Source organism: Carya illinoinensis, chromosome 5, assembly GCF_018687715.1.
Source record: "Carya illinoinensis cultivar Pawnee chromosome 5, C.illinoinensisPawnee_v1, whole genome shotgun sequence".
NCBI classification, from domain to species: domain Eukaryota; kingdom Viridiplantae; phylum Streptophyta; class Magnoliopsida; order Fagales; family Juglandaceae; genus Carya; species Carya illinoinensis.
Genome location: NC_056756.1, coordinates 29032848 through 29053422, shown reverse-complemented (window position 1 = coordinate 29053422; position 20575 = coordinate 29032848). Strand labels below are relative to the sequence as shown.

General features: G+C 36.8%; 1 protein-coding gene across 1 annotated transcript; it reads right to left on the bottom strand.

The window, feature by feature from the left end:
• Positions 1–12960: 12960 nt before the first annotated feature.
• Positions 12961–15094, bottom strand: LOC122309140. The gene is made up of 3 exons (XM_043122510.1): positions 14608–15094; positions 13495–14065; positions 12961–13405 (listed from the first exon to the last, which is right to left on the bottom strand). The coding sequence occupies exons 1-3, from the start codon at positions 15016–15018 to the stop codon at positions 13095–13097; spliced, it is 1293 nt and encodes a 430-aa protein (XP_042978444.1). The 5' UTR covers positions 15019–15094; the 3' UTR covers positions 12961–13094.
• Between the last annotated feature and the right edge of the window lie 5481 nt (positions 15095–20575).

The following is a 20575-nucleotide window of genomic DNA, read 5'->3' as shown; positions in this document are numbered from 1 at the left end:
AGGGTGAAACCCTAATTTGGTTTCAAGATCTGGAAGAATTCAGTCAATTGAGTGATTAGGACTCCTTGCAAAGCCTTATTACATAGGTTTGACCTTGATGCCTACGATGACCCTATGAAGTCACTAACCAAAATAAGAAAGGGGGTTGGTGGAAGAGTACAAGGCACGATTTGAATATTTGTCCAATAGGTTAAGAGGGCTTTCAAATCCATATAAGTTAAGTTGCTTCCAAAGTGGCTTAAGAGATGATATTAGACTCCCTTTGAGAATGTTTAATCCCTTAACTTTAACCACAATGTAGAACCTTGCAAAGATATAGGAGGAGAGCCTCAACCTAACCAAAAGCATCACAAACCAACTAACTCCATTTTAGCCAAACCTGGTTTACTCAAAAGTGCCACACCACAGAAAACTAGCCAACCAATCGAGAAAATCAATCAAGCACAAATGAAAGAAATGAGAGAAATGGGTTTGTATTATTATTGTAATACTGGGTGGAACCTAAGGCATAAGTGTCAAAACCCTAGGTTGTATTTGTAGCAAGAAGTGTTAACTGAAATTGATGAAGAAAGTGAACTTGAAGAAGACCAAACTGAGAAGGAAAAAGGAAGGTTGGGTGAGGTGAATACTATCAAGGAGAACCCTGAGATTTCCCTACATGCCTTAATTGGATCTCACAACCCTACCATGAGGGTCAAGGGGACAATAGGCACAACTTGGTTTACCATCCTTATTGACATTGGATCTACCCATAACTTCTTACATCTAGCAATAGTAAAAGGGAAGGCCCTTTCCTAAGTTAATTCTGAAATAGTGAATGCGAGAGTAGCTAATGGTGAATTTCTTCCTAGTGAAGGGAAAAGTAAGGGGTTAGGGTAAAAATACAAAACACTAATTTTACTTTGGATGTTCATGTGTTAGTGCTAGCTAGATGCAGCATAGTTTTAATAATTCAATGGCTCAAGGAACTTGGATCTATTTTATAAAGCTTTGAGGACTTTACCATGCAATTTACTTATCAAAGGAAGTGAATGACATTGAAAGGTTTAGCTCTAGCTTGATTAGTTAAGGAGGGTTCCATACACCAAGATAGTAAACTGGAAAAAAAATGGAGTGTTCTTACATGTTCTTGAAGGAGAGGTAAAAGCTGAACATAAAAGAATGAATGAGCACTCAGTAACTATTCAATCCCTATTGGAGCTCTATAGTGATGTATTTTAGGAACCTAAATATTTACCTCCAACCCAAGCCAAGGACCATGCTATTAACCAGCTGCCTGGTACCAACCCATCTCAAAATGACCATACCAATAACCTTACTACCAAAAAGATGAAATTGAAACAATAATTAGAGAACTTCTGAACTTGGGAATCATTCGACTCAGCCAAAGTCCATATTTTTCACCAATCCTTTCGGTTAGGAAGGGAGATGGCTCTTGGAGATTATGTATTGATTATTGGGGCTAGACTAGGTCACTATCAAGAACAAATTTCTAATTCTAGTAATGGAAGAGTTAATGGATGAATTATTTAGGGTTGTGATATTTTCAAAATTGTCTTCAGATCTGGGTACAACCAAATTAGGGTCAAGCCTGAAGATATTCCTAAAATAGCTCTTAGGTCTCATGAATGGCACTATGAATTTTTAGTGACGCCTTTTGGGCTAACTAATACCCTTTTTTAGAGTTTAATGAATGAGATATTTAAAAGCCCAATCTTAGAAGATTTATCTTCATTTTTTTATGATATCTTAGTATATAGTAAAAGTGAGCAAAAGCATGTGGAACACTTGAAGATGACCTTGGAAACCCTAAGACAACAGTAGCTTTATGCCAAACAAAGAAAATACAAATTTGGGTGCCAAGAAATTGCCTACCTTGGCCATTTAATTTTGTCCAAGGGAGTGAGGCCCAACCTGGAGAAACTGTCAACCATGAAGGACTGGTCACTTCCTAGTTTTTTTAAAGGCTTTGAGGGTTTTCCTTAGATTCACAAAGTACTATAGAAGACTTATCAAATGGAATAGAGGGATTGTTACCCCACTTATTGACATGCTTAAAAAGAATAAATTTTTGTGGATAGAAGAATCACTACAAGAAAAAGGACTATTTGTGGCTATTTTTATTTCCGGCGATAGAATTGTGGTCTCAAAAAGCTTGTTTTTAAACTTTGGTAAAATTTTTTGTGTCAATTATAAAAATAGCCACAAAAAGCACTTATTTCCGATGGTTTTCGTGCGCCAGAAAAAGTGTAGCCGCAAATAGCCCGTTGTGTAAAACTATATTGTCATAACAAATTTTTCACTATTTTTATAGTTTTTTTACGACGACATTTTTGTATTATTAAGGCGATAAAGTCGCCTTGATAGATTTTCTACCCTTAATCCTCCCGCATCTTATTTTCCCACGCAGGATTCCATTTTCCCTCTCTTTCTCTTTCTCTCTTTCTCTGGTTCTACACGGGGGTTTTGTTCATTGGTAGCGCCGCCGTCTTCTTGCTGTCGTCTCACCGGTGAGTTTCTTTTATGCTCCATCACTCTCTCTCGCTCTCTCTCTCTCTGTAACTCATTCTTTTCTCTGTGCCGCTTACTCTCGGTCGTATCGCTTGTAATTTTGGGGTTGATAGATGTAAAGAGTTTAGTTGTTTTATGTTTTTGTCTTTGATTTTAAAATGTACCTCTCGTGATTTTGTCATATGGATTGTCTTGTTTGCTTATAAAAAGGGAAAAAATGGAAAAAATGTTTACTTAGTATTGGTTCTGCTTAAGCACGATTGTCCTGTGACTATGGTGCTTCATTCATACAAATACACATGTAAATGCATATACAAAAACTCTGTATTGTTACTGCCATTTCGGTTTACTTCATTCTGTTTTTGCAAAGGCGTTCACCAATCGATGATTTTGGCTTCGGCTTCGGCTTCTTTTATTCAACGATAAAAGGTTCACTTCAGTTTGCAAGTAGATACTTTGTCATTGATGCTATCCATCGATTTGGCTATATTTCTGCAAAGGAGTATTACAATTGATTTTGGCTTTTGGCTTATTCAATGATAAAGGATCTGTGAAAATATTTTTAATTTCTACACATACTCTAATCCTTGGATCCTCGTGTGTATGCTGGTTGTATTTTTGTGGTTGGCATAAACAATTTTTGAGTCTTTTTGCAATTCTCTTACTTTCAAGATCCCTAGTCTCCCTTTTTTCCTATGGCAAAACATGGAATTCATTGAAACCAAGGCAATATATATTTCTAAACAAGACAAAAGTTTCTTGGTTGTCATGTTGCATGGCCAGGAGATTGATATTGCTTGGAATATAAGATAACATAAAACAGAAGCAACAAGATATAAAATCCTTTTTATTGATCTTCTTAAGAGACTGATCAGCTGAAAATTGCAACAAAATCATGATCTTTCATGCATCGTTATGGTGTCCATAGGAAGATTGCACTATATATATACACATTTCCAATGGAAATATTCAACCATATATATCCAAAACCAGTTAGCTAGCTATCGATGATCTCAACCACCACACCTTCCAAACCCAATTGAAATCATGGGGTTGCTTCTACTGCCAGTTTTCTTAATTTTCCAAACAATGAATCTATACAATCTAGAGTCTGATTTAAACATGACATTATCCGACTTTCAAGTCTTAACAGTCAAGATGATGTAAGCCTAGCTACTTGCTCTATTGATGTTGCACTTCACCAATTTCTAGAGCAGGAATTATATAAATATATATATATATATATCAGTAAGGGTGATTGCAGGGATCATTTCGGTTGCCCAACTTTGGATATGCCGATAACTGGAAGAAGTAGAGGTCGATCACGTGGCGTGAGCTACGGTCGAGATAGATCTCAAAGGAATGATTAAGTTTAAAATAGAGTACCCATTGCTGCCATTACTGCTCCAGATGATGCATTCTCAAGCTCAGATGACTCAACTGAGCCACCTGATTGCGTCCCGAGCACAGGACCAAATGACATGCCAGCAGTCGATTCATTAAGTACAAACCCATCTGGTATTAATCTAATTTTCATTGGTATTGTTTTATATTGTATGTTTCATGTTGACTAATTTGATTGTTGAACTCTATATGATGCTAACATGGCAATTGAAAACATTAGTACCACCAAGCCAGAAGCGTGGGCGAGGAGCAGCAAAAAGCACAGAGTTTGAGAAGCTACGAAAGCATGAAAAGATACCACTGAGAATAAAGGATGATGATCAATTGCACCTTGTTGTGAAAACGCTACCATTTTTACTACAAGGGTCACATGGTTGGTCAAGCACCATATGGACTTGAGTCATGCTAGCTGGCACGCCGTTCCAACTAATGAGAAGGAAGAATTGATTACACATGTTCAGGTAAAATTACAAGAATTCCATATATGATGAAATAGAGTATTTGAAATCCCAACGTTGCTAATATAAAACTCATAGCATTAATTATAATTAATATGTTTGCTATTTATCCCTAGGTTGACTTCATCCTCAATTGGAACAAGAAGAATCACCGTGATACGGTTACGTAGAAACTTCACAAGTGGTTTAATCATATTCACTATGATTTACATAGAACCTACAAGAAGTACGAGAGTAAGGAAGAAGCACTAGCGAATGTACCACCGTTGGTGACACCAGCCACCTGGGTGAAGTTATGCACTCGATATTCAAGTGAGGACTTTAAGGTAAGTTGGGAGTCGAATATTTAATTAACATGCTTTGGCATTATTTTTGTTAAAATAATCAATTGTATTAAATAAACGTTAGGACGGCAGTGCTTGTTGAGAAAATTATGCTGTTAAAAACATGTTAAGCTTGACACCCACACTTTTTTCATGTATATCATGTCCCACCTGAGTGAAGCGGATGTCTGAACGGAATCAAGGTAATCGAGAGAAGCAAGAAAACAATCACACGGCTGGACGAAGGTCATTTGTATAGCTAATGGAGATGAGGGTAAGTCTCTAATGCTAGCTGCAAGATGCGCATCAACCGCTAATTAAGATGATATAGTTTAAGTCTAAGTTCAATCTAATATGCTTGTATTTGCAGTCTGCTACTGAGGAGAATTTGGTCAATTTCTTTAAAGAAGTGAGGTGGTCAAAGAAAAAGAACAAGTTTGTGATTCCCATTGCTGAAGAGAAATATGTGAGTGTTAAAGTAAAATTCTAGGAATTTGGGAAAAAAGGCTGCCAAATAATTTTTGTGCTTGTATAAGTACATATCCCTTACTAACATTTATGATTTTTCAATGGTTAATAGCTGGAGATGGCTGCAAAGATGTCAGAGCTGGAGCTTGAGAAGCGGACTAAAGAGGCTGCAGCAATAATTTTTAAATAAGTTTTGGGCCACAAATCAGGGTATGTAAGGGGGCTCAGTGAGATGGTTATTCCAGAGTCATCTAGACAAGTAGCTGATGCCCAAATAGCAAAATTAACTGAATGTGAAGAAAGGTTTGAAAAAGCTGCAAATGATTATAAGAGTCAGCTTGATGACTTACGAGCATATGTCATGCTAGTAATGGAGAGACTCGCTGAATACGACAAATTTATGGAGAGATATGCATCAGAGAGGCAAACCCAGGGAGTCTCATAGAGATAATCAGGGACCTGTATAGTTAGTTATTGTTTTTGGAGGGAAAACAATTTTTTGTGAATTTTGGTAAGGAGATGAAGGTTAAAGTGATATATTAAAACAAAATGCCTCCTACTTATATAAGATTTTGTTCATCAGTTTACTGGTGTGGGGTAGGTAGTGGATTGTTAGGTTTTGTGGATATGTTGTAGTTTATATCAATGTACTTTTCTCTTGCCACCAACTGCTCACTTGAAAGTTATTGGTCATTTAATGTCTAGTCAAACTGCTACAACTTGGTAAGTTATCAGTACATGGCTGAACTGTACCTTTTCATTTATTTTTCTTCTTACTTTTTTATTTTTATCTATCATTCATCATTATCCTATTTTTTTCCAAGGTTGGGAATTTTGGTAGGCACTCGTTAGTGTTCTTGTCAGATGGTTTATGGAGGAAAATCGTATGGGCGAATGTGTGTTGGCCTTCCCCTGATAATTGGATCATTACAGATGTCATCTTTGACATTGAAGGATCTCTATTCTCAAGGTAAGTGTCATATTCTTAGATCTAATATAACCACATAACTGGATAACCCTCTCTGTTGAATGTTGATCAAAAGTATTTTTATAGGCTATCCACCAATTATGTACCCATGTGCAGAAAAATCTGGGACACAACAAAAGAAACCAATATTATATGAAAAAACCATGCACATGGTAGCGCACTTATGCATTGCTCAGAAATTATAGCTACGTACACTTAAGTCATGGTCATTATATATTTTGTTGTGGAAGGTGCTAGAACTAATAGTAAACTGACGACGATCGAGCAAATTGCTATAACATGCATTAGCTAGTTAACAAGCTAGCTAGTTGCATATATATATATGCATGCCACCAAGCAAAATTAGTTACATTTTCTTCTCTTGTAACTGTATGCATGTAGTAATGCCACCAAGCAAAATTAGAAACATTATTATAATTTTTTTCTTCTCTTGTAAGTGCATGCATGTAGTAATGTTTTATTTTCTAATATTAAACTAAATATATTATAGATACATATATATAAATATATTAATATTAATATAATGGATTATTTATGTATATCATAATCAGAAAATTATTTGGTTAGACTTGACTTATTTACATAAAAGACCATGTACACAAAATAACAAAAATTGTTTTCATGAAAATATTAATTACAACTAAATATAATAGAAAAACTCTACATATCAATTAAAGTTAGATAAGAATATTGTGGTATATGTGTATAAACACATTTGTTGTGCTGAATGAAAAGTTTTTATGAATAAAAAATTATATCGATAGTCATTATTGTTATAATGAATCATAGGATTGATGATATATACACATGATGAGAGCATGAATTGATATATATATATATATATTATCCAAAGTAATGGAGGTTCTAAATCATGTATAGAACCTGACACTTGTGGAGAAGGTAAGTACTGCTTGGTTGAATTAATTAGATCTCCTCACCTACGTCTTTGCTCTAGAATTTCTTAGACACATCCTTAGGTTGGTGGATTACATCACATTATTGATCTTTTTCTCTCGCAAATTAAAGTCTCTTATTATTTTCAATGCGATGACAAGGTGAGAATTGTTCCACATATATATAAATATATACATATCATGGATTATTTATGTATATTGTAATCAGACAATTATTTGGTTGGACTTGACTTATTTAGGATGGTGAAGGAGCTGCCAAAGCCAAGTTTGAGTTGTTTACTAGCAGTTTGCATGTTAAAACAGATCAAGTTTAAGTGTAGGTAGCAAGTAAGGTGATTTTATGATTGAGGGTGCTTATAGTTGTGATATAAAGGTTCTTTACTACTTTATTTGAACTACATATAAAGTGATAGTCTTTCCTAATCTCATTTTGTTTATGATGGTTAATATAAATCCAAAATCTCATGATCTATTTTGTGTTCTTGTTTCTCACAGGATTGAATCAAGATATCAAAAAATACAGAGTAAAAACATTTCAGAAATTGTCAAAGATGGAATCAAATTAAATACATGCATAAAGAATTCCACTTGTACCTTTATATTTCATTGTGATATGTTGGATGATATTTTGGAAAAGAATTAAAACAATAGTAGTTGTGAATTTTAAATATGTACTTTGAGGTTATATGAATGATGTTGGCAAGCCAATATAAATTTCTTCAAATCATGCATTTTTTATTTTATTGATAAGCAAGTACCTGTCATAAAGGAAATAAATATCAGGGGAAAAAACAACATACGAATAAAGCAAATATGCTGAGGTTTCAAGCATTTCTGGCGAGAATAATCCGATGGAAATGCTTTCTTTGGCCGTTTCTCAATTCATTAGCAGCTAAGAAAAAGTAGACACAAAAAACTTTTTCCGGCTAAACTAATCCGTCGCAAATAGTGTTTGGCCATTTCATACCTCTTTCCAACTAAAGAAAAGTAGATACAAAAAAATATTTGGGCTAAAAATAATCCGCCAGAAATAGAATTTGGCCATTTTGGACCTCTTTCCAGCTAAAGAAAAGTGGACACAAAAACTTATTTGCGGCTAAAAATAATATGCCGGAAAAATATTTGGCGATTGATCAGGATCTTGGCAAAACTGTTTGCGACAAAATTTTATGAAATTTGCGGCTATTAATGTTGTCGCAAATATGGTGTATTTCTGGCACTTCTCAAAGTAGCTGAAAAAATTCTAACTTGGCTCTTTAATTGCGGCTAATCGGTGGCAACTGAAAGTAGCCACAAATAATTAATAGCGGCTAATTTTTATAGTATTTCCAGCGACTTTGCTCACCAAAAATGATATAATTTATTGTAGTGAGTCTAAGGCTGCCTTCAATCTCTTGAAGGAGGCTATGGTGCAACCATCAATGTTGGCTTTACCTGATATTTCCTCTCCCTTTATTATTAAATGTGATGCTTCGGTTTCGTCTGTGGGGTTGTGCTAGTGTAAAAAGAAAGACGTTTGGCTTTTTTTAGCCAAAGACTAGGATAGGACTAAGGAGATGTCTACTTGTAAAAAGGAAATGTATGTCATAGTTACAGCTGTGCACAAATGAAGACCATATTTATTGGGAAATCTTTGGTAATAAGGACTAACCAGTAAAGATTGAAATACTTGCTAGATCAAAAGGTAGGTACACCTGTCCAATACAAGTGAGTCACCAAGTTGCTTGGTTAGGAATTTTTGGTGGAGTACCAAAAGGGGACTAAGAATAAGGTGGCTGATGCTCTTTCTAGAAATGAGGTTGAAGAGAAATATTCTCTATCCTTGATTTCGTTCCCCACCATGAGTTGGATGGAGGAGTTAAGGGCTACTAATGATCATGATGAGAGTCTACAACAACTGATAACTCAGTGCAAATAAGATAAGTTACCCATGTGTATTCTATGATAGGAGAGCTGCTTTTTTTATAAACATAGACTTTATATTCCCTCAAAAGAGTCAGTCAAAACTAAGCTACTAGAATACACTAGCAAGAGCCCAACACTCAAGAATGACTTGAAAGAAGAAGAACCAGTTTTGATCTACTTGATCCAAGCTTTGGAAGACATGACTTAGAGATAGGCCCTGATGTTGTTAAGACTTTCAATTTGTTTAAAGGATTTTAATTATTAGTTTAGAATAAGTGGGTTTAAGGATTCTTAGCCCACATATGTCTTATTTCTTATGAATTAGGATTTGTGGGAAGGTCTTGTATTTTGGCCAAGGGCTTATTTGGAAACTTATTATATTATTTGAACTAGGGTTTTAGAAGTTACTGTAGTTCAGCATTGTTCATGCTACAGTACTCCGCGACACTATTTATTTAGGGTTTTTGGGGATTGTTTATTTAAACCACTTGTAGCCTCATTTAACAAAGTCAGACAATATTGAATTTTTATTGTGAGTTGAGTTATCTCCTCTTGTTTTTCTTGAACTTTTGAACTTAATAAAGGTAAATCACAACATTTGTGGTATTCCTCCTTTGTAATCTAGGTTCTTGAGACGGATTCTTCAACGGGTCTAGATTTTAATATAATATAGGTTCTTAAAAAGAGTTCTCAAAGGGTCTAGATTCTCCATCCATAGACTTGAGTTTGACTTTCATGGATTTATTTTTCCAATATTGTTATTGGGTCTTAAAACGAGTCGATTAGGGTTCACATCATTTGGTATTTAGACTCGGTTTCCAATCAGGTTTGATTTTATTTTTTATTTATTGCATCTTTAATGCTAGGGTTTCAATGTGCTAGGGTTGCCAAAAAAAAAAGTGTAGAAATTCATTTTTCCTATGGCTACCAAAGTACTCTATTATTTGGGTTTCATGTTCATCATCATATGGTGGCTAAATTTCTTATTTGAGGGCTACCAAAATTTGCACCATGTAGAATTTGAAATTTCTAGGATTTCTTGCATCTCTTGCATCTCTAAGTTTGTCAATTGCTTAGAGTGTCGTTTCATTGATTCTCTTCTAATCCTGTCAATTTTGTGTGTTTGACTTCAATTGTTTGATTTTCACAATTGAATCAATTGTTTGTGATTGAATTAGTGGAAAACATGAAGAGAAAAATAAAAGAATTGAAAAGAAAAGAAAAGGAAGGAAAAGAAAATTAAAAAAAAAAAAAGATTAAAAAAAAAACAAAAAAGATTGAGCCTTATCATCAAAGAGGTTGCATACATCATTATAGTTGGTATCTTGTCTTATAGTTACCCTTCCATTCCTATAATATCCTTGATTCTCTTGTCGTTTTATTCCTTCCGTGTTTCTCTTGTTCTTGTTTCCTGGATCTAATTACTAGTGAGGATAAAACAAGGTTGTATTGTCTTGATTGAGTTTAATTAGTTCTTAAAGAACTTGAGTGGGAAAACTCTTGAGGTAAAAGGCAAGAGAGTAGGATATCATTATCAGGAAAAAGTCAATTAAGAGTGATACAGGAGTAGAGTGTCATTATTTGAGCGTAAACATGTAAGGGAGTGCGTGAGGTTTTTACCACTAACATTCATTTGTGTAGCGCATTATGATATCTCACACTTCACCGAAGGGGATGGCAGACAATTCATATTTTGTGTTGCAGTCCATGAAACAAAAGTTTGAAAAGTTGAATTTGGCATTAGGGGAAGTGAGGGATAGGATGAATCAACGAGGTGCAGTAATTAGAAATCTGCAAGGTGGGAGAGATAGGAGGAGACGTGAGTTTAGTATTGAACATGAGTATAAGAATGAGGAGTATGGTGAGTCTCTTGTTGCTAGACGTGCTCTTAATACACAAATTAAAATGGATGGTACAGAGGAGCAGAGAGAGAATATTTTTCATCCTATATGCAATGTCAACAACAAGGTATGTAGTATGATCATTGATGGAGGGAGTTGTACTAATGTGGTTAGCACAATTTTAATTGAGAAATTGAATTTACGTACCTTGAAACACCCTAAACCCATACAAGTTTCAGTGGTTAAATGATTGTGGGGAGGTTAGGGTAAATAAGCAAGTGCTAGTTTCTTTTTCAATTGAAAAATACAAGGATGAGATGCTTTGTGATGTAGTGCCTATGCATGCTGGCCATATTTTGTTGGGGAGGCCGTGACAGTGTGATAGGAGAGTGATCCATAATGGGTTCAAGAACATGTACAGTTTTGAAAAGGATGAAAAAATAATCAAACTTGCTCTTTTAACTCCAACATAGGTCCATGAGGACCAACTGAAATTGAAAAATAAGGTTGATAAAAAAGGAAAAAGTGAAAGTGAGGTTGATCAAAAAACAAAGAGAGAAAGTAGATTGATAAAAAAATAAAGAGTGAAATTGAGGTTGATAAAGAAAGAAAGAAAAAAATTGAGATTGATCAAAAAAGAAAGGGTAAAAGTGTGGTTGAGCGAAAAAGAATGAGTGTGAGTGAGATTAAGGAAGAAAGAAATAGTGAGACTAAAATTGAGAGAGATAAAGAAATGAGAGAGAATAGAAATGAGGGTGAGGCTGAAACCTCAAGAAAAAAAGAGAGTGAAAAGAAAAATGAGTGAAAAGAAAAGTAAGAGTGAAAAAAGTAAGAGAAAAATAAAGAGAGAATTGAGTTTTTATACTAATGCAAGCTTTTATACTAACAAATTTAATGACTCATTGCCTAGTGTTATTGTTTCTTTGTTGTAGGGATATAAAGTCACAATTTCTAATGGAGTGTTTAGTAGATTGCCACCTATTAGAAAAATAGAGTAATACATTGATTTTGTGTCAGGTGCAACAATCACTACCCAACATTTTTTTGAAGAACATAAGTCCTTGACACATTTGAAGGAACAAGGTAAGTTGTTGACTAGAATTTATGTTAAGTGGGAGGACTATCTTAAGACTTTTCCTCATGTAATCACATACGCACATGGTGAGGAAGCATCATTTGGTAAGTTCTATAAACTAGATTGGTACTTATTTAGAGAAAAAAGACTTTATGTGTCTACTAGTTTTATGCGTGGTTTGCTTATGTGTGATAGACATAGAGGTAATTTGTTGGGTAACTTGGGTGTGTTGAAGATTTTAGACGTGTTACATGAGTACTTTTGGGCGTATCATTTGCCTTTCATTGACTTGTTGCATGAACATTTGCAGGAATATCGTTTGCTCTTGTTAGAGTTTGGACCATGCATACTACTATTTTTTATTTTCATCTTGAAATTGTATATGGTTTTTCTCCACTTACTCTTTTAGCATTGATGTTTTTACTTGTTTATAGCAGGAGTGGCTTTGATAGACCTTTCCACATTTTTAGAAGAAGCAAAAGACTGTGGCTCAATCAAGCACCGAAGTTGAATACATGTCACTCTCTTCCACTATAGCAGAGTTGATATGGCTACAAACCATGCTTAAAGAATTGAGGATCTCACTGTCTTAGCCTCCTACACTTTGGTGTGACAACATTGGAGCCACGTACCCATCTGCAAACCAAGTTTATCACTTACAAACCAAGTACATGGATATCGACTATCATTTTGTGAGAGATATAGTCGCTACTCAAGCTCTAAAAGTATCCTTCTGCAGTTCTAACGACCAGCTTACTGATGTTTTTATCAGGCCTTTAGTGTCAGAAAAATTTATTTCTTTCGTATGATTCTCACAGTTATTGACACCCCACTGGACTCGAGGGGGCATATTAACATATAACACATTAGTTATTTTTCAATTATGTAAATAGCACTAGAATATTCTAGAATTAGGCTACGTAGCTTTCGGTCATTCCTTTTCTGATTCTCTTTGTACGTGAATAAATACACACTGCCTCAAATATGAATATATGATAGAATCCATAAAAACTTGCGAGTCTTATACATGCAACTATGTATAGAAGTACTCTAGTATTCACTTTAAGAAGAGATTAGAGAAGCTGAATTATTATATATGTTCTTGCACTAAAGAGAGGAAGCTAGAGAAGAAAAGAAAAACGAGCAATATATATGAGGCGTTATTTATTTGGTCCTCGATCCGGATATACAAATGTATGCACAAATCCTATGTCACAACTTTACGACTAGATTGGCACCAACGATCGTAAGAATATTGAAGATTGGGCCAATCCGAAGCAGCAATGGTAAAATCTTGCAGCCAATTAGTGAGAATGACTTCTTGATCCGCTGCAGGTAAGGTGGAGAGTGCTTCATCTATGGCTCTTTCTACTTCCATCTTTTCAAACCTTGACAGGACAGGATATGCCAGCCCGTTGCTTGCATGGCAAAACAATGGAAGCCAAAACAACAGTATCCTGAACTTTATTTGGCTGGAAATCACCAGGTCTTCTCCAACAAGCTCTCGAAATAATATAGCTATACAGATCAGATATCAGAAACAGAGATAAGTTTGGTGAACATAAACTAAGACTACTTTTTTCTCGAGGGTTTTAGCTGATCTTTACCTGAGATCTTCACAATGAAGCCTTGAACCCTAACATTAGCAGTAAGAGAGAAGGAGGCTAAACCAGAGGCAAAGCTCCATTGCACCAAAGCTTCATCCACAGCTCCATAATCCCTAAGCTTTGTGGTCATCCACAGCAGCTCCTGAGCCAGCTTCTCTGCCGTCACCTCCTCCACATGATGATCTACCCCAACTTGCCTCCTCCTCTTCTGCGACTGATACGTGCCTACGGCGGCATTGATATTTGCCACAGTCGACATTATAGCGCTCATGCAAACGCGCAGCCCTTTCATGTAGGATGTCAAGTAGGTACCCATGGGCAGCGCCCGGATGACGCGCGTGGCCCATGCATAAGAGCTGTTGTCATCGTCTTGATCACCTTGGGAGCGTTCCAGTGCTCGGTATAGAAGGTTTGACGTGCGGGAGAATGCCGAAGCGAGAGCCGTACGATTGATGTGGAGAAGCACCTCGTGGCCGTATCTTGCGTTCTCGTCCATTATCCTGTCGGCCATAGCCATCGCAAACTGGTATTTCCCCGACGTGGCTGGGATTTCGGTGAGGAGCACAAGGATCTACGTCCGTACGTACCATGAATTAGAACGATCAGGTCAAGTATTGACCAATCATAACGGGACACGTGCTAAATAAAGGAGTCCTCTTATACTTACTAAGGATCATGTATGATGTCATTTTTAAAATACGTGGCATAGATAAGTATTATAAAGTGGTGCATGCAGTCCACTTGTTCCCTCATGTTAATAATGCATACAAAATTGCCACTTAGCAAACAAACGTATTAGCTAGCTCTTGATTCTAACTGATCATTCTAAGCAATTGAAAAGGAAAGAAAAAAATCTTCTATTTTCTTCATAAAAGAAGAATAAAGGTCTTTCTAGTTGTCTCATGATTAATCTTATTCAGTTCGTTTCCTTTCTCGATCAGCTGTCTCATGAACTTGAATCGATGCACAAGAAGAAGACTTTTAGAATCAAATCAGGGTTCGGAGCCACTGATCAGATCGAAAGTAAATAAATAAACAAAACAAATTATATATATATATGCTCTATATATCATTGTTTGTTCAGTCAGAAAATTGTCATGCAAGCTGGCTTACTTGTGAGAGTGCCCTACCAAGGGCTTGGACAGAGGATCCTTCAACACCTTCATGAACAACTAAATCCAAGGAAGGAAAGGAAGACAACATGGAAGAGGAAGATGATGACAAGGATGTTGACGAAAAGTCCAACGATTCGGCAGAGGAGAAGCCAAGGAGATATCGAGGAGAAGGGCCAATTGAGCAAGGCAAGTAATCCATCAAAAACCTAAGAACCCACACCGCCATCCAAGTCATCAGCATCACCATGAACCGTAGGTGGTCCTTCGCCTTCCACTTCTCCGCCTGCTCGGTTCTCGCCACGGAAACGAGCGTCTTCGCTGCAGCGTTCAAGGTGGACATGAAAATGGAGCTCAAGAGAGATGAAGGTCTGGTCTTGTACCTATATGCTATGTCTAGCTCTGCTGCCATGGCTTCTCATGTACAAGAACAATTCCCCTAGCCCTCTTCAGGACGTACGGTGTGTCGACGGAGGGAAATATCAGGAAAGAGGAGAGAGTATTTATACATGGGATTCATTGCCAGGTGTTTCAATTCTTCCTTGGACATGTAGAAAAGTTGAGGAGCATAACATGGTTATGTGGGAGGCCCTTGTTTTTTCTTTCTTTTTGTACAGAAAAACGAAATTAATACTATAATGGTTTTTGTTTTTTAGTAGCTTTCTAAACTGTCAAATTGACAGTTATTTACTTCACCTGTCTTGTCGGGATCGGCATCTTTCTGAATTATTTCTTCTCGTACTTTATTTACAGACCTGAAATCCGATGTCATGGTCTTAGGAGGCTTAACATTTTTGCAATTACCTAGCTGTCGTCGAGTCTGCATCTTTTGCCACGCGTCTGTATGCACATTTTCTAGAGTCTCTCTCGAACGCGGAGAACGTAAATATGGATATATAAAATCCGGAAGAAAAAAACACAAACACACACAAAATTAGGTGTTGGAGAGAGGAAATAAATTAGATAGATCCATGGAAGGGTGGGAAAAAATACATAGGAGAGGCTCAAGAAAAAAGATCATATGCACGTGACGTATGCTTACTTGATCTGTCTTGTCGGTATTGCATGCTGCATTTTTAGAGCTAAAATAGGATCGATGTCGTTGATTTTAGCAGCTTTTTTAGTTGTTAAGGGGAAAAATAAAATTCAGGATCATGTTTAAGAATGTTTGGCTCTACAAATTAAATTTCCCAATGTCATTGATTTTAGCAGCGATCTTGTTAAGAATCTTGCTCTACAAAACTTCCCAATTAATCCAATATCAATGAATGAAATATTTGCCCGGCCTACTAGTAGTAGAGATTACACACTAATAACAATATTATCTTATCAACAGTAAATGAAAACTTACCAAATGAAGATCCGTCTATCACAGAAACGGCTACCACGTCCATATTTGTTGTGGATCCTCTCAAATATCAATAATGCAAGATTAATTCTCATTTTGTCAACTTTGTATTTTTATGAATTACCTTGTATATCTTGTCTCCAACAATACAATACCTATTGTATTGATGTAGTACAAATTAAAAAAAAAAAAATAGTAGACTCTCAGAATCACTCACGATGACTGAGACATTTTATCAAATAGTTTAAGCTCATATTGTCTTTATGGCATCAAAGATCGTGTGAGTGAAGAGAGTTGTTCTCCATGGCCACCATTGCTCTCAATGTGGGTAACTTTGTTACTCTACGACTCAACAATGGCAACTACCCTATTTGGCTTGAACAACTCCTAGACTTGGCTGAGAGCCAAGATCTCATTGATCATCTCCTCCGTGAGGACTCTGCTCCTCCAGATGACATCTCGTCCGATGGAGCATCAGGCTAGGGCAAACTAGGACATTGCACAGGCTATTTGCAGTGGTGCAAAGTTATCAATTATTAAGAGGATGGATTATCAGCACTCTCACAGAAGAGGCCCTCAGTCTCGTCGTGGGTTTGGACTCCGCCCACCAAGTCTGGGTGGCCCTCAAGGCAGTCTACACATATGACTCTCAAGAGCGAGAGTTCCACCTCACTCAACAGTTAGCCTACCCCAAGAAGGAACCAACAACTCCTCTAGCAAATCAACTCCGCACCTTTAAAGGCTTGTGTAATAGCTTGGCCTCAATCAGACGCCCACTTACTAATAAGATAAAGGTATTCTTTGTGTTGAACAGCCTCGGTGCCCACTTTGAACCTTTCACCACCTCGATGCTCAAACCACCCATGTCGTCCTATGTTGAGATCCTCCCACTCCTCTGAGGGTATTAGATCTGCACTTCTCTTCATGACTCTTAATTCCTATTTTGCTTTCTATGGCTAGCGGACAGGTATGACGACTTCTAGGGGCCATTATGGTGGTGGCCGATCTCAGCAAAGGGGTTTCTCCTCTCGTGGCCAAGGGTTTCACCCTACAAGCCACTCAGCCCAAGAGCCTCACACAAGAGCTCCTTTAGAAGCCCCATCTTCTACATGTGAGCCCAACGCTTGGCCCACCACCAAGGCCCGTGACACTATATGTCAAATCTATGGTAAAAGGGGCCATGTGGCCCTTAAGTGCTGGAACATATTTAACCACTCTTTTCAGCCTGATGATATTCTTCAAGCACTAGCTGCCATGACGTTGGAAGATCTTTCTCCTGATAATGAATGGATTGTAGACATTGGAGCATCTGCCTATATGATAGGTAATCCAGGTATGCTTCAGAATTTACATCGCTATTTTGGTAATGATGTTGTCATTATTGGTGATAGTAGTTCACATGCTATGAGACTTGATGGTGATACGTACATAAATAATGGTACCTCTAGAATTAAGTTATGTGATGTCCTTCTAGTACCGGTGCTTGTAAAAAATCTTTTACTTATTGGGTAACTTACCAATGATTATCCCTATAATTGTGAATTTTATGGTGTTGGTTTTGTTGTTATGGAACGGAAGACCAACCCCATCCTAATGAGTGGACGACGAAAGGGTAATCTTTATATCTTATATGCACCTTACAAAGTGCACTTCTCCACTCATTTCTGGAATGCCATTGAAGAAGTATGGCATCAGCATTTGGGACATCTTGAGGCCTCTGCTATCCAAGTACTCAAGTCTCAAGTCCAAAGGACTTACTTAGCTAACTTTTTGGACCCAATAAAACTCTGTGAAAGCTGCCAATTAGTCAAACTGAGCAAATTTCCTTTTCTACCCTCTTCTAGTTTAACCCAAGCTACATTTGATAAAGTTTATTGTGATTTATGGGGACCTGCCCTTATTATTTCTGTTGAAAAATTTCATTATTATGCATGCCTGCTTAATGCTTTTTCTAAATTTATGTGGTTCATTTCGATATGAAAAAAATATGATTTTCTCTCAGCCTTTTTACTTTTTGAAAAATATGTAGAAAGTCAATTTGATAAAATAAAAAATAAAAAATTTTCAAATCGATGGGGGTGGTGGATTTGCTAACAATCAATTTACCTCTCATTTAAAACAATAAGGCATTATTCACCAGTTTTCTTGCCCCCATACCTTTGAACAAAATGGCGCTATGGAACGTCATCATCGTACTATCCATGAACTTGGTATGACGATATTTTTCCACAATGGTGTTCCAAAATGTTTTTGGGTTGAAGCCTTTTCCACTGCTATCATTTTAATTAATTGTCTTCCCATTACTACTCTTGATTTACAATCACATTTTTTGATTCTTTATGGAACTTTTCCTGATTATCATTCTTTGTGTGCTTTTGGATCCAAACGTTATTCATATACTTGGGACACTAAGCATGATAAATTTGATCCAAAAACCTTATCATGTATATTTTTAGGATATAGTGATCAACATCATGGGTACAAATGCTATCACCCTCGTACTTGTTGTACTTACATTTCTCACCATGTTGTTTTTTATGAACTTAATTTTCCTTACAAACATTTTGAAAATCTTCACCTTCCCCTATCGTTTGACCTGACTCTATCTATCTTTGATCATTGGATTACACCTCCCTCAACCTTACCTTTCCCTACTCACTCCTCTCCTCCCATGGAGCTCAATATTCCCTTACCAGTGATACCACTGCCCACCACCTCTCACACCCTTGATCCGATCCCTCACCCCCTTCTTCCCTGACAGCTCTACATCGCCCCCATCTCCAAAGTACTTCGTCTTCTCTAACCCCACCTCAGCCCCTTGAACATAAACCAAATCCCAAATATTCAAATCTTCATCATATATCTCTCATACTCAAAGAACCTAAAACCATCCGCTCTGCCCTCAATCACCCCGGTTGGACATAGGCCATGATTGATGAGCTGAAAGCTTTGTATGCTAACAATACGTGGACTCTTCTCTCACATGACTCCTCCATGGTTTTTATTGGTTGCAAATGAGTTTTTAAAACCAAACTTAATGCATATGGGACTCTTGATCAATTGAAAGCTCATTTAGTAGCAAAAGGTTTTCACCAAATAGATGGAATTCATTACTATGAAACTTTCTCTCCGGTGATCCAACCAAGCACTATCCGCACTATTATCACTATTTCATCTAGTCAATCACTAGGACGTTCGTCAGCTAGATGTCAAGAATGCTTTTCTTCATAGTGATGATCTTCATAAATCTGTCTACATGGAACAACCTTAAGCTTTTATACACTCAACTCACTCTTCTCATGTTTGTAAATTAAATAAAGCTTTGTATAGTTTAAAACAAGCCCTACATGCTTAGTTTGATAAGTTCAGTAATTTTTTACTCACTTATGATTTTAGTTGTAGCATTGCTGATTCCTCTTTATTTTTCTCATAGTTGTCTTATATTTCTCTTGTATGTTGATGATATCCTACTCACTGATTCCTCCACTAATTTCCTTCATGAGTTTATTTCAACCCTTAGCAATCAATTTGCCATGAAAGATTTGGGTCCTCTCCACTATTTTTTGTGGATCCAAATCACTCCAAATTCTAATGGACTTAACCTGTCACAAACTAAATATGCTCTTGACATTTTAGACCGTGCCCAAATGACTGCCTGTAAGCCCATGGATACTCCCATGATGGCTAAGACCAAAGGTCTTACATCCACAACTCCTTTTTCTGACCCAGCTCATTATTGCAATCTTGTTGGTGCTTTCCAATATCTTACCCTCACTCGTGCTGACCTTGCATACAGTGTTAACTTTGTATCTCAATTTATGCACTCGCCTATTGAAGCTCATTTTAAAATGGTCAAACATATACTTAGATATGTAAAAGGCACAATTGATTTTAGACTTCATTTTAGCTCAAACTCTACACTTGATCTTTATGCTTTCTCTGATACAAATTAGGCTGGATGCTCTCTCACCTAAAGCTCTACGACCGGCTATTGTGTCTTTCTCAGTAGTAACTATATTTCTTGGTCTACCAAAAAACAACATACTGTATCTTCGAGCACTAAAGCTGAATATAGAGCTACGTCCCACACTACTGTTGAGCTCACTTAGATCTCTTTTCTTCTTTGAGACCTAGGCATTACGCTCCACATGCCACCATTATTAGTTTATAATAATCTACATGCACTTTACATGACCGTTAACCCATTTTTCCATGCTCGAAGTAAATACATTGAGATCAACTATCACTATGTATGTGAAAGTGTTGCACTTGGTCTTCTTCAAACCCGACATGTTCTTGCATCTTTGCAACTTGCTGATCTTTTTACCAAACCACTTGGGCACCTATCTCTCTGTCCTCCTTGCACCAAACTTGGCTTCATACCTCAGTACAGTTTGCAGCGGCATAATAACAATATCTCATCAACGGTAAATGAAAACTTACTAAATGAAGATCCCTCTATCACGACAATGGCTACCATGTCCATATTGCAGTAGATCCTCCCAATCAATCATGCAATGGCTACTTCTCATTATGTCAACTTTGTATTGTTATCAATTACCTTGTATATCTTGTCTCCAATGGAGAGTGACCTCTTGTATTGATGTAGTATAGATTATAA

What these genes read in the sequence shown, in the direction of transcription:
- LOC122309140 (XM_043122510.1), bottom strand. Translation starts at nt 15,018, where the DNA reads ATGGCAGCAGAGCTAGACATAGCATATAGGTACAAGACCAGACCTTCA. An exon ending in TTGGTAGGGCACTCTCACAA is followed by an intron (nt 14,066 to 14,607) that starts GTAAGCCAGCTT and finishes GTACGGACGTAG; the next exon opens with ATCCTTGTGCTCCTCACCGA. An exon ending in CTTCATTGTGAAGATCTCAG is followed by an intron (nt 13,406 to 13,494) that starts GTAAAGATCAGC and finishes TGATCTGTATAG; the next exon opens with CTATATTATTTCGAGAGCTT.